This window comes from Mytilus edulis, chromosome 8, assembly GCF_963676685.1.
Source record: "Mytilus edulis chromosome 8, xbMytEdul2.2, whole genome shotgun sequence".
In the NCBI taxonomy this organism is placed as follows: Eukaryota; Metazoa; Mollusca; class Bivalvia; order Mytilida; family Mytilidae; genus Mytilus; species Mytilus edulis.
The window spans coordinates 88767472-88781069 of NC_092351.1; the positions used below are offsets into that span (position 1 = coordinate 88767472).

A 13598-nucleotide genomic window follows, 5' to 3' on the forward strand; every position below is an offset into this window, starting at 1 on the left:
GATGGAGAAACAATCCCCATGTTGTTCAATGTTTCTGTTATAATGATGGAGATAAAATCCCCATGTTGTTCAATGTTTCTGTTTTAATGATGGAGATAAAATCCTCATGTTGTTCAATGTTTCTGTTATAATGATGGAGATAAAATCCTCATGTTGTTCAATGTTTCTGTTATAATGATAGAGATAAAATCCCCATGTTGTTCAATGTTTCTGTTATCAAGATGGAAACAAAATCCCCATGTTGTTCAATGTTTCTGTTTTAATGATTGAGACAAAATGCCCATGTTGTTCAATGTTTCTGTTATAATGATGGAGACAAAATGCCCATGTTGTTCAATGTTTCTGTTATAATGATGGAGACAAAATCCCAATGTTGTTCAATGTTTCCGTTATAATGATGGAGACAAAATCCCCATTTTGTTCAATGTTTCTGTTTTAATGATGGAGATAAAATCCCCATGTTGTTCAATGTTTCTGTTTTAATGATGGAGACAAAATCCCTATGTTGTTCAATGTTTCTGTTATAATGATGGAGACAAAATCCCAATGTTGTTCAATGTTTTTGTTATAATGATGAAGACAAAATGCCCATGTTGTTCAATGTTTTCATTATAATGATGGAGACGAAATCCCCATATCGTTCAATGTTTCTGTTATAACGATGGAGACAAAATCCCCATGTTGTTCAATGTTTCCGTTATAATGATGGAAACAAAATCCTCATGTTGTTCAATGTTTCCGTTATAATGATTGAGACGTAATCCCCTTGTTGTTCAATGTTTCTGTTATAATGATGGAGACAAAATCCCCATGTTGTTCAATGTTTCTGTTATAATGATGGAGACAAAATCCCAATGTTGTTCAATGTTTCCGTTATAATGATGGAAACAAAATCGCCATCTTGTTCAATGTTTCTGTTGTAATGATGAAGACAAAATCCCCATGTTGTTCAATGTTTCTGTCATAATGATTGAGACAAAACCCCCATGCTGTTCAATGTTTCTGTTAGAATGATGGAGACAAAATCCCCGTGTTGTTCAATGCTTCTGTTATAATGATGGAGAAAAAATCCCCATGTTGTTCAATTTTTCGGTTATAATGATGGAGGCAACATCTCCCTGTTATTCAATGTTTCTGTTATAACGATGGAGACGAAATCCCCATTTTGTTCAATGTTTCTGTTGTAATGATGGAGACAAAATCCCAATGTTGTTTAATGTTTCTGTTATGATATGGAGACAACATCCCCATGTTGTTCAATGTTTCCGTTATAATGATGGAGACAACATTCCCATGTTGTTCAATGTTTCTGTTATAATGATGCAGACAAAATCCCCATGTTGTTCAATGTTTCTGTTATAATGATGGAGACACATTCCCCACGTTGTTCAATGTTTCTGTTATAAAGATGGAGACAAAGTCCCAATATTGTTCAATGTTTCTGTTATAATGATGGAGACAAAATCCCCATGTTGTTCATTGCTTCTGTTATAATAATGGAGACACAATTCCCATGTTGTTCAATGTTTCTGTTTTAATGATGGAGAACAAATTCATAATGTTGTTCAATGTTTCTGTTATAATGATGGAGACAAAATTCCCAATGTTGTTCAATGCTTCTGTTATAATAATGGAGACAAAATCCCCATGGTGTTCAATATTTCTGTTATAATGATGGAGACAAAGTCCCAATGTTGTTCAATGTTTCTGTTATAATGATGGAGACAAAATCCCCATGTTGTTCGATGTTTCTGTTATAATGATGGAGACAAAATCCCCATGTTGTTCAATGTTTCTGTTATAATGATGGAGACAAAATTCCCATGTTGTTCAATGTTTCTGTTTTAATGATGGGGACAAAATCCCCATGTTGTTCAATGTTTCTGTTGTAATGATGGAGACAAAATCCCCACGTTATTCAATGTTTCTGTTATAATGATGCAGACAAAATATCCATGCTGTTCAATGTTTCTGTTATAATGATGGAGACAAAATCCCCATGCTGTTCAATGTTTCTGTTATAATGATGGAGACAAAATCCCCATGTTGTTCAATGTTTCCGTTATAATGATGAAGACAAAATCCCCATGTTGTTCAATGTTTCTGTTATAATGATGCAAACAAAATCTCCATGCTGTTCAATGTTTCTGTTATAATGATGGAGACAAAATCCCCATGTTGTTGAATGTTTCTGTTATAATGATGGAGACGAAATCCCCATGTTGTTCAATGTTACTGTGATAATGATGGAGACATAATTCTCATGTTGTTCAATGTTTCTGTTATAATGATGGAGACAAAATCCCCATGTTGTTCAATGTTTCCGTTATAATGATGAAGACAAAATCCCCATGTTGTTCAATGTTTCTGTTATAATGATGGAGACAAAATTCCCAATGTTGTTCAATGCTTCTGTTATAATAATGGAGACAAAATCCCCATGGTGTTCAATGTTACTGTTATAATGATGGGGACAAAATCCCAATGTAGTTCAATGTTTCTGTTATAATGATGGAGACAAAATCCCCATGTTGTTAAATGTTTAGTTATAATGATGGAGACAAAATCCCTATGTTGTTCAATGTTACTGTTATAATGATGGGGACAAAATCCCAATGTAATTCAATGTTTCTGTTATAATGATGGAGACATAATCCCCATGTTGTTCAATGTTACTGTTATAATGATGGAGACACAATCCACATGTTGTTCAATGTTTCTGTTACAATGATTTAGACAACATCCCCATGTTGTTCAATGTTTCCGTTATAATGATGGAGACAAAATCCCCATGTTGTTCAATGTTTCTGTTATAACGATGGAGACGAAATCCCCATGTTGTTCAATGTGTCTGTTATAATGATGGTGACAAAATCCCCATGTTGTTCAATGTTTCCGTTATTATGATGAAGACAAAATCCCCTTGTTGTTCAATGTTTCTGTTATAATGATGGAGACAAAATCCTCATGTTGTTCAATGTTTCCGTTATAATGAGTGAGACGTAATCCCCATGTTGTTCAAAGTTACCGTTATAATGATGGAGACAAAATCCCCATGTTGTTCAATGTTTCTGCTTTAATGATGGAGACAAAATCCCCATGTTGTTCAATGTTTCTGTGTTAATGATGGAGACAAAATCCCCACGTTGTTCAATGTTTCCGTTATAATGATGGAGACAAAATCCCCATGTTGTTCAATGTTTTCGTTATAATGATGAAGACAAAATCCCCATGGTGTTCAATGTTTCTGTTTTAATGATGGAGACATAATCCCCATGTTGTTCAATGTTTCTGTTTTAATGATGGAGACATAATCCCCATGTTGTTCAATGTTTCTGTTTTAATGATGAAGACACAATCCCCATGTTGTTCAATGTTTCTGTTATAATGATAGAGACAAAATCCCCATGTTGTTCAATGTTTCTGTTTAAATGATGGAGACAAAATTCCCAATGTTGTTCAATGCGTCTGTTATAATAATGGAGACAAAATCCCCATGCTGTTCAATGTTACTGTTATAATGATGGGGACAAAATCCCAATGTAGTTCAATGTTTCTGTTATAATGATGGAGACAAAATCCCCATGTTGTTAAATGTTTAGTAATAATGATGGAGACAAAATCCCCATGTTGTTCAATGTTTCCGTTATAATGATGAAGACAAAATCCCCATGGTGTTCAATGTTTCTGTTTTAATGATGAAGACAAAATCCCCATGTTGTTCAATGTTTCTGTTATAATGATAGAGACAAAATCCCCATGTTGTTCAATGTTTCCGTTATAATGATGGAGACAAAAACCCCATGTTGTTCAATGTTTCCGTTTTAATGATAGAGACAAAATCCTCATGTTGTTCAATGTTTCCGTTATAATGATGGAGAGAAAATCCTCATGTTGTTCAATGTTTCTGCTTTAATGATGAAGACAAAATCCCCACGGTGTTCAATGTTTCTGTTTTAATGATGAAGACAAAATCCCCATGTTGTTCAATGTTTCTGTTATAATGATAGAGACAAAATCCCCATGTTGTTCAATGTTTCCGTTATAATGATGGAGACAAAAACCCCATGTTGTTCAATGTTTCCGTTTTAATGATAGAGACAAAATCCTCATGTTGTGTCAGTGTTTTTGCTTTAATGATGGAGACAAAATCCCCATGGTGTTCAATGTTTCTGTTATAATGATGAAGACAAAATCCCCATGGTGTTCAATGTTTCTGTTTTAATGATGAAGACAAAATCCCCATGGTGTTCAATGTTTCTGTTTTAATGATGAAGACGAAATCCCGATGTTGTTCAATGTTTCCGTTATAATGATGGAGATAAAAACCCCATGTTGTTCAATGTTTCCGTTATAATGATAGAGACAAAATCCCCATGTTGTTCAATGTTTCCGTTATAATGATAAAAACAAAATCCTAATGTTGTTCAATGTTTCTGCTTTAATGATGGAGACAAAATCCCCATGTTGTTCAATGTTTCTGTTATAATGATGGAGACAAAATCCTCATGTTGTTCAATGTTTCTGCTTGAATGATGGAGACAAAATCTCGATGTTGTTCAATGTTTCTGTTATAATGATGAAGACAAAATCCCCACGTTGTTCAATGTTTCCGTTATAATGATGGAGACAAAATCCCCATGTTGTTCAATGTTTCCGTTATAATGATGAAGACAAAATCCCCATGGTGTTCAATGTTTCTGTTTAAATGATGAAGACAAAATCCCCATGTTGTTAAATGTTTCTGTTATAATGATAGAGACAAAATCCCCATGTTGTTCAATGTTTCTGTTTTAATGATGGAGACAAAATTCCCAATGTTGTTCAATGCTTCTGTTATAATAATGGAGACAAAATCCCCATGGTGTTCAATGTTACTGTTATAATGATGGGGACAAAATCCCAATGTAGTTCAATGCTTCTGTTATAATGATGGAGACAAAATCCCCATGTTGTTAAATGTTTAGTTATAATGATAGAGACAAAATCCCCATGTTGTTCAATGTTACTGTTATAATGATGGGGACAAAATCCCAATGTAGTTCAATGTTTCTGTTATAATAATGGAGACATAATCCCCATGTTGTTCAATGTTACTTTTATAATGATGGAGACAAAATCCCCATGTTGTTCAATGTTTCTGTTATAATGATGGGGACAAAATCCCAATTTAGTTCAATATTTCTGTTATAATGATGGAGACATAATCCCCATGTTGTTCAATGTTTCTGTTTTAATGATGAAGACAAAATCCCCATGTTGTTCAATGTTTCTGTTATAATGATAGAGACAAAATCCCCATGTTGTTCAATGTTTCCGTTATAATGATGGAGACAAAAACCCCATGTTGTTCAATGTTTCCGTTTTAATGATAGAGACAAAATCCTCATGCTGTTCAATGTTTCCGTTATAATGATGAAGACAAAATCCTCATGTTGTGTCAATGTTTCTGCTTTAATGATGGAGACAAAATCCCCATGGTGTTCAATGTTTCTGTTATAATGATGAAGACAAAATCCCCATGGTGTTCAATGTTTCTGTTTTAATGATGAAGACAAAATCCCCATGGTGTTCAATGTTTCTGTTTTAATGATGAAGACGAAATCCCGATGTTGTTCAATGTTTCCGTTATAATGATGGAGATAAAAACCCCATGTTGTTCAATGTTTCCGTTATAATGATAGAGACAAAATCCCCATGTTGTTCAATGTTTCCGTTATAATGATAAAGACAAAATCCTAATGTTGTTCAATGTTTCTGCTTTAATGATGGAGACAAAATCCCCATGTTGTTCAATGTTTCTGTTATAATGATGGAGACAAAATCCTCATGTTGTTCAATGTTTCTGCTTTAATGATGGAGACAAAATCTCGATGTTGTTCAATGTTTCTGTTATAATGATGAAGACAAAATCCCCACGTTGTTCAATGTTTCCGTTATAATGATGGAGACAAAATCCCCATGTTGTTCAATGTTTCCGTTATAATGATGAAGACAAAATCCCCATGGTGTTCAATGTTTCTGTTTAAATGATGAAGACAAAATCCCCATGTTGTTCAATGTTTCTGTTATAATGATAGAGACAAAATCCCCATGTTGTTCAATGTTTCTGTTTTAATGATGGAGACAAAATTCCCAATGTTGTTCAATGCTTCTGTTATAATAATGGAGACAAAATCCCCATGGTGTTCAATGTTACTGTTATAATGATGGGGACAAAATCCCAATGTAGTTCAATGTTTCTGTTATAATGATGGAGACAAAATCCCCATGTTGTTAAATGTTTAGTTATAATGATGGAGACAAAATCCCCATGTTGTTCAATGTTACTGTTATAATGATGGGGACAAAATCCCAATGTAGTTCAATGTTTCTGTTATAATAATGGAGACATAATCCCCATGTTGTTCAATGTTACTTTTATAATGATGGAGACAAAATCCCCATGTTGTTCAATGTTTCTGTTATAATGATGGGGACAAAATCCCAATTTAGTTCAATATTTCTGTTATAATGATGGAGACATAATCCCCATGTTGTTCAATGTTACTGTTATAATGATGGAGACATAATCCCCATGTTGTTCAATGTTTCTGTTACAATGATGGAGACAAAATCCCCATGTTGTTCAATGTTACTGTTATAATGATGAAAACAAAATCCTCATGTTGTTCAATGTTTCTGTTATAATGATTGAGACGTAATCCCCATGTTGTTCCATGTTTCCGTTATAATGATTGAGACGTAATCCCCATGTTGTTCAATGTTTCCGTAATAATGATGGCGACAAAATCCCCATGTTCTTCAATGTTTCTGTTATAAAGATGGAGACAAAATCCCGATGTTGTTCAATGTTTCTGTTATAATGATGGTGACAAAATTTCCTTGCTGTTCAATATTTCTGTTTTATGCATTTAAACGTTTACATTGATATGTGTGTACTTATTCAACATTATCCAAATTAAAGCAAACCAATCGGCCAGAACAAAAGAAATGTTCAACATGCATATATTGGATTAAGATAATCGTGACAATTAAAAAGGAAATGCATCGATACCATTAATCAACAGCCTCTGGTGGTTTGTTAGTCTTGCATCAGATACCCCATTTCCATTCTCAATTTCAATTATCACATGTTTGAAAAAAAAACTAATTTCCGAGATGTTTTGCCAAATACAGCGAAGGTATTCTATGCCTAAGGTAGAAAGCCTTAGTATTTCAAAAAAATCCAAAATTTGTAAACAGTAAATTTATAAATATAACCATTAACCATATTATCAATGAAAATTCATGTCAGGACAAAAAGTGCTGACTACTGGGCTTGTGATACCCTCCAGGAAATAAATCTCCACCAGCAGTGACATCGACCCAATGGTTGTAAATAAACTCAAAGACATCATAGATACCAGGACTAAATTTAGTATATACGCCAGACGCGCGTTTCGTCTACAAAAGACTCATCAGTGACGCTCGAATCAATAAAAGTTGAAAAGGCCAAATAGAGTACGAATTTGAAGAGCATAGAGGACCAAAATTCCTAAAAGTTTTGCCAGCTACAGCTAAGGTAGTATATGCCTAAGGTAGAAAAGCCTTAGTATTTCAAAAAATTCAAAAATTTGTAAAAAGTAAATTTATAAATATAACCATATCAATGACAATTCATGTCCACACAAAAAGTGCTGACTACTGGGCTTGTGATACCCTCGAGGAAATAAATATCCACCAGCAGTGGCATCGACCCAGTGGTTGTAAATAAACTCATCATAGATACCAGGACTAAATTTAGTATGTACAATAGCATTTTGGCTAATAAGTAAAACTATTAATTATATTATATATTTTAAGGTTTCTAAACCACTAGTATGGGGAAACCAGTACAAGCTGCTTAATAACTGTGTATTCTTACGCACTTTCCATACTCATATTTATAATAAAATGTGCGATTGTCTCTGCAAGTGGCGTCTCCCATCATGTTAGAGTTTGTCGTTATTTGATAAATATTTTATGTTCGTTTGAGTTTACGAATTAGAATTCAACAGTCAATACATAAGAGTAGAATACATATTCACTTAAAATAGGTAAAGGTCAGAGTCTGACGATAAATAACTAATTAAGAATGAGAAGTCGAAATAAGTTATACATGTTATATCATAAATACTCAAAGATATAATATTTGGAACTATAACTGATATAGGGTCTAAAATAAAATATGCCATGTTGTAATCCATATATACTGACATTGACTTTACGTTTTGATAATATCATTTAGGAAAGTTGAATCAATGAGAATGGCATTGACAATAAATGTTATAACTTGATAGACACAGATCTGTTTCAATAATTGTTTATAACATCTTTAACATAAAATGAAATTTTATTAAAAGGGAAAAACTTGCTTTATACTTTACATATCTATAAAATTGAGAATGGAAATGGGGAATGTGCCATAGAGACAACAACCCGACCATAGACAAAAAAAAAAACAAAAAAAAAAACAGCAGAAGGTCACCAACAGGTCATCAATGTAGCGAGAAATGTAGCGGAGGCGTCCTTCAACAGGCCTATGTTTTTTTTTCAAATTTGCATATCTGATTTCATAATGAACTGTGCGCTTTTACTTGGTCTTTTGTACTCTTCCGAAAGAAAACTACATAACATCACGCTTACATGCATCCAGGGCATCTGTATCTGTATTGTTTAGCTGTTCTTGCAACTCTATAAAATATATCATGTTTAGATATTCTCAAGGGAGATGTCAAACTTTCACAGAATTTGATCTTATATAAATATTTGAACGTAAATTATTATTTGAATACTCACCTTTAATTTTGCTCAGATATTTGAATCTCATATCAAAATGTAAAATCACAAAAATACTGAACTCAGAGGAAAATTTATTGGAAAGTCCATAATCACATAGCAAAATCAAATGACAAAACACATCCAAAACGACTGGACAAGAACTGTCACATTCCTGACTTGGTACAGGCATTTTAAAATGTAGAAAACGGTGGATTGAACCTGGTTTTATAGCGCTAAGCTTCTCGCTTGTATCAGAATTATGCGCCCTAATTAGTCAATCTTTCAAAAGTGTCATTTCATGTCTTTGATCTCTTTTCTGGACGAATTTTTATCGTGAATACTTTAATGTATAATATTTTGGAAAACTAAACTGAACGAATTAATTATATTTAAATTGCTGATGTATGTCGTGCAACGCATTAGTCTTGTCAATCAAAAGTAAACCATATGCATATTCTAAAACCAACATCACTATCGTAGGAAGGCGTCCCAGAAAAAAATTAAAATAGCCTTGCCAGAGGAAGGCGTACCAGAAAAGAATTAAAATAGCCTTGCCAGAGGAAGGCGTCCCAGAAAAAAATTAAAATAGCCTTGCCAGACGTCATAATTATTTGGACTAGGTTTGGGCAAACCAAAAAAGTTTTAAGTGTGGCCTTGTAGCAATATCTAGCACTTTCTTTCAGATTTCCCAACCTTAGATCTTCTTAATTTCTAAATTTGTTCTTTTTGCAAAAACTTTGGAACACAGGGAGGGGTTTTGTTACAATTTGCTGGGCATGTTGGGTTTACGTTTTCGTTTATCAATACAATTCAACAACCGAAAAAAATCACAAGGGTGGAACCTCCTTTGCAACTTTGTTACAAATCATTGTTTCAATAAGACTTTCACTTACATGTACTTTGTTCCCACTGGATAATTTGTCTCCTCAGTGGCGGATCCAGAACTTTTCATAAAGGGGGCGGGGGTATCTGACTGACCTAACGGGAGCCCACTCCAGTCATGCTTCAGCGATTCCCTATATAATCAACCAATTTTATTCTCAAGAAAAGAGAGGGCAAGCCCCCTGGATCCGCCTATGCTTCTATGTCTATCACTCTATGACATGTAAAATGAAGTGTGATTTTTGGGGGTGTCTTATGTATATATGAACCCGGCAAATTGTAACAACCCCCTGTGGATTAAACAGAGCTGCTAAGTGGACAACTATCATCATGGACCAGGATCAAAAGTGCTAACCAAGTGATAAAAAACTTAAAAGACTCAAGATTGCCGTACATGTAGCCTGTCGGCAAAAGTCATAGAATTTCTTCTTTTTTCGCTTCAAATATACTCCTCATAGTTACCAAGATTGACATTTTGTGTTTGTGTCAGATGCACGTTTCGTCAAAGTAATTTTAAATCTTCAATATGGCGACAATCCTAGTTGAAGGAGATGAAGCGATGAGATGATTCTCATAATTTCCGCCATCGCCACTTTACCTGATTACTCCTAACCTTCCGCATAAAAAAATTCGACAGTCCTCGCTAGGTTGTGTATCACGAAAGGACTTTGCAGAGAATACCGAATGCTTGTCGGCCATGAGAAAATTTCCATGGCCATGAGGAAATTTCCTCATGGGGTCGGACAATGTATGGCAGAGGTCATATTAAGGGCAGTATTGCGGAGTATGTATGGAACGGATATGAACTCTGCGCCGGAGGTTGTTTGATTGGTTGTATTACTGTAGCAGAAGAGATGAACATGGCAACGGGAACGATAAAAACAACTTTGCTTAATGTCTATTATAAATACAAACCTGACGTTCTCCTGAGGTTTTGGATTTTCTTCTTTTTTGACAGTTTCTCTGAGAAAAAAATAATGATCTTATTAACAATTTCATTCTCACCTGATATGTGCGTCAACATTGTAAATTATTATAAAATCAAATAACACAGTGTATTTCTCAATATAAACAAACCGAATTAGCTGTGCTAAGATAACCTAAAAATAACGCAAACTAGTTTCCAAATTGCAATAAATTTACTGCTTTTGTGTACTCTTGTTTTTTTCCTATTTCACGTATTCAGGTGCAAAAGGTGGATTATAATAAACACAGTCATTTGAAATAGCTATTTTCCTTGTGAATGCCCTGCCGGAATGTTTTCCTTGTGATTGATTTGATTGTGATTAATTAAAAACTGCAGGTTCAAGTATGTCTATTATTAGTTTGTACTAACACTTCATATATATGTCTATTATTAGTTTGTACTAACACTTCATATATATGTACCAACACTTCATATATATGTCTATTATTAGTGTGTACTAACACTTCATATATATGTCTATTATTAGTGTGTACTAACACTTCATATATATGTCTATTATTAGTTTGTACTAACACTTCATATATATGTCTATTATTAGTTGGTACTAACATTTCATATATATGTCTCTTATTAGTTTGTACCAACACTTCATATATATGTCTATTATTAAAGACCGTTTAGTTTTTCTTTGGTTGCTGACTTCTTGGCGAGAATCTTAAAGTCCTTTGATAAAACTTCAACTATAATGAAACTTAAACACCTAATACAGTCTATACCATGTATACGGAAAAAAAATATGCATAGGTCTTAGTCATAATAAATTTTTTTTAAATCAGTTTTGAGATGTCTATATTACGGTACAACATGATTCAGAAGGAGCCCAAAACAACCTTTTATAACTTTTAGTTACAGTTTCCTATGAATTCATTTAACAGCAAAGCTTTTTATCCAAAACTTGCTATATCATTAGTTTATAAAAGGTCCTTTATGGTTTTGAAAGCTCTTTACAGTACAGGTATGTCATAACTTTTAATCAAATTATAACTTCATGTTTGGACTATAACTTAATTTGCTGGTCAATTATGGGTAATTGTAATGACAATATTAACAAAAACCAAAATGTATTCAACGTATTTGACATTTTGTCTTTAAGATTGAAAAAAAAAATCATTATTATAGTATAACGACGTCGTCTTTGTTTTAGTAGCTATCCTTGATCCTACTAGAAATTTACTACAAATTCAGAATCATTCTTTTACCACATTTGGATATTTAATATCCAGTAGTAGATACTGGAACGTTGATTTGTACTGGATTTTAATTACTTAAAGTATAAATCGGAATTCTAATTTCTTTTAGTAGATATTGAAATTCACATGTGTACTAGGAGGATTTTGAATCCTACTGAATTCCAATTTAAACTGTAAACATGTATTTAGGATTTTATAAAGTCAACGCATAAATTCGCTTGTCTTGTAACTCATGAAATGCTTGTTATTTTAATCAATGATCCGAGAACACTGACCCTTTGAATAACAGTGTATAAACAGGCATTGCAGTATCGCATATTCTATTAAATCTGGAGAACTTTGATTATCTGAGATACAAATACATAATGTAATTGAAACAAGACGCGGAAGATGCCATAGTTAATCAACCCTATGCAGTTGAAAAGAGATATCCAAAGTATATTAAAAGACAATATTAAAGAGTTTTCAAAACAATTCATAGAATCAATAACTAAGAACAAACTTACCCAAATATTAGTTCCCCAAACAGTTTCCCTATTTCACTCTCTGCTACTGTCTTTTTGGCATATTTGACTGATGGCATAATAGGAATCTGTATTTCTTCTATTTGATCGATTTGTGACTTTATTTGTTTTAGTTTCTGTAACAATTTCGTAGTATCTTTTATACCCTGGATGTCTTGATAGAACTTCTGCTGCTCCTTTGCCTTATCCAAAGCTGTTTTTAACTCATTGCTAACAGACTGTAAGGTTAGAACATTCCTTGTGTCTTTTTCCTTCACTGTTTTAATAAGACCTTCAACTTTCTTATCAACCATTTCTTTCAAGTGTCTGCCTTCTTCTCTTATAGCCTGGATTACTTGCTGTACATCAGCATGATGTGTATGGGTACTTTGATCGATGTCTATTATATTAGACTGGAACTTTCTTATCTTCGTTTCGACATCAATGTTTACCTCCAAGTTGATACCTTCCAAGTATTCCTTAATCTCCGATAGATCATGCTTTTTGTGATTTCTAATAGCACATATCTTACAGACTGGTGTACCACATTCCATGCAATAATATATAAAGTTTTCATCATGTTCTTCACAATATAGTTTAACTTCCGGGTTGATATTTGAGCCACTTAAAAATGTGTGATTCTTGCTCATCTTTGTCCGTAAATGAGATATTTTACATCCATCACAAAACAGCTGGTCACACTGTTCGCAGTAGTTATGTCCAGGATTAGACACACATATTTTACACGTTTTGGACGCTACCTGGGCCATCTGAATTTTCCTGAGTTATTCTATCTATTGAAGAAAAAAATCCATTTACAATAACATGAATAATCTATAATCAAGTTATGTATTTATCTTTTGTTAAATTAAAGTTTGATTTTGGGTGAATGCACACGTGGCTGCCGGCAGTTGATACATTCCTGCTATGTTATTCCGTCAACAAATGTCAAATGCATGACCGATGTTGCAATTACGCTTGTGGCTAATCCTAAAGTCATAAGAAACCTGCTAAATGATGCTATTTCGGTGTCTGGACTGATGAATTAGTGCTTATATCTAAAATCTGTCATAAAAGAGGGACGAAAGAACCAAAGGGACAGTCAAACTCATAAATCTAAAACAAACTGACAACGCCATGGCTAAAGTGTGTACTATGTATTTTAATTGATACATATAGTTAACATTGCTATGTGTTATTTGTTGTTGGTTTTTATCAAGCAGGGATTTACAA

General features: G+C 33.5%; 2 protein-coding genes across 2 annotated transcripts in view; one reads left to right on the top strand and one right to left on the bottom strand.

The window, feature by feature from the left end:
* LOC139486582 (E3 ubiquitin-protein ligase TRIM71-like) overlaps positions 1–13598 on the top strand; it is a 151342-nt gene that overhangs the window by 92661 nt on the left and 45083 nt on the right. The window lies entirely within an intron of this gene.
* Positions 12365–13135, bottom strand: LOC139484505 (E3 ubiquitin-protein ligase TRIM71-like). Its single transcript, XM_071268237.1, has one exon. It carries the CDS (start codon positions 13133–13135, stop codon positions 12365–12367), a length of 771 nt encoding a protein of 256 aa, XP_071124338.1.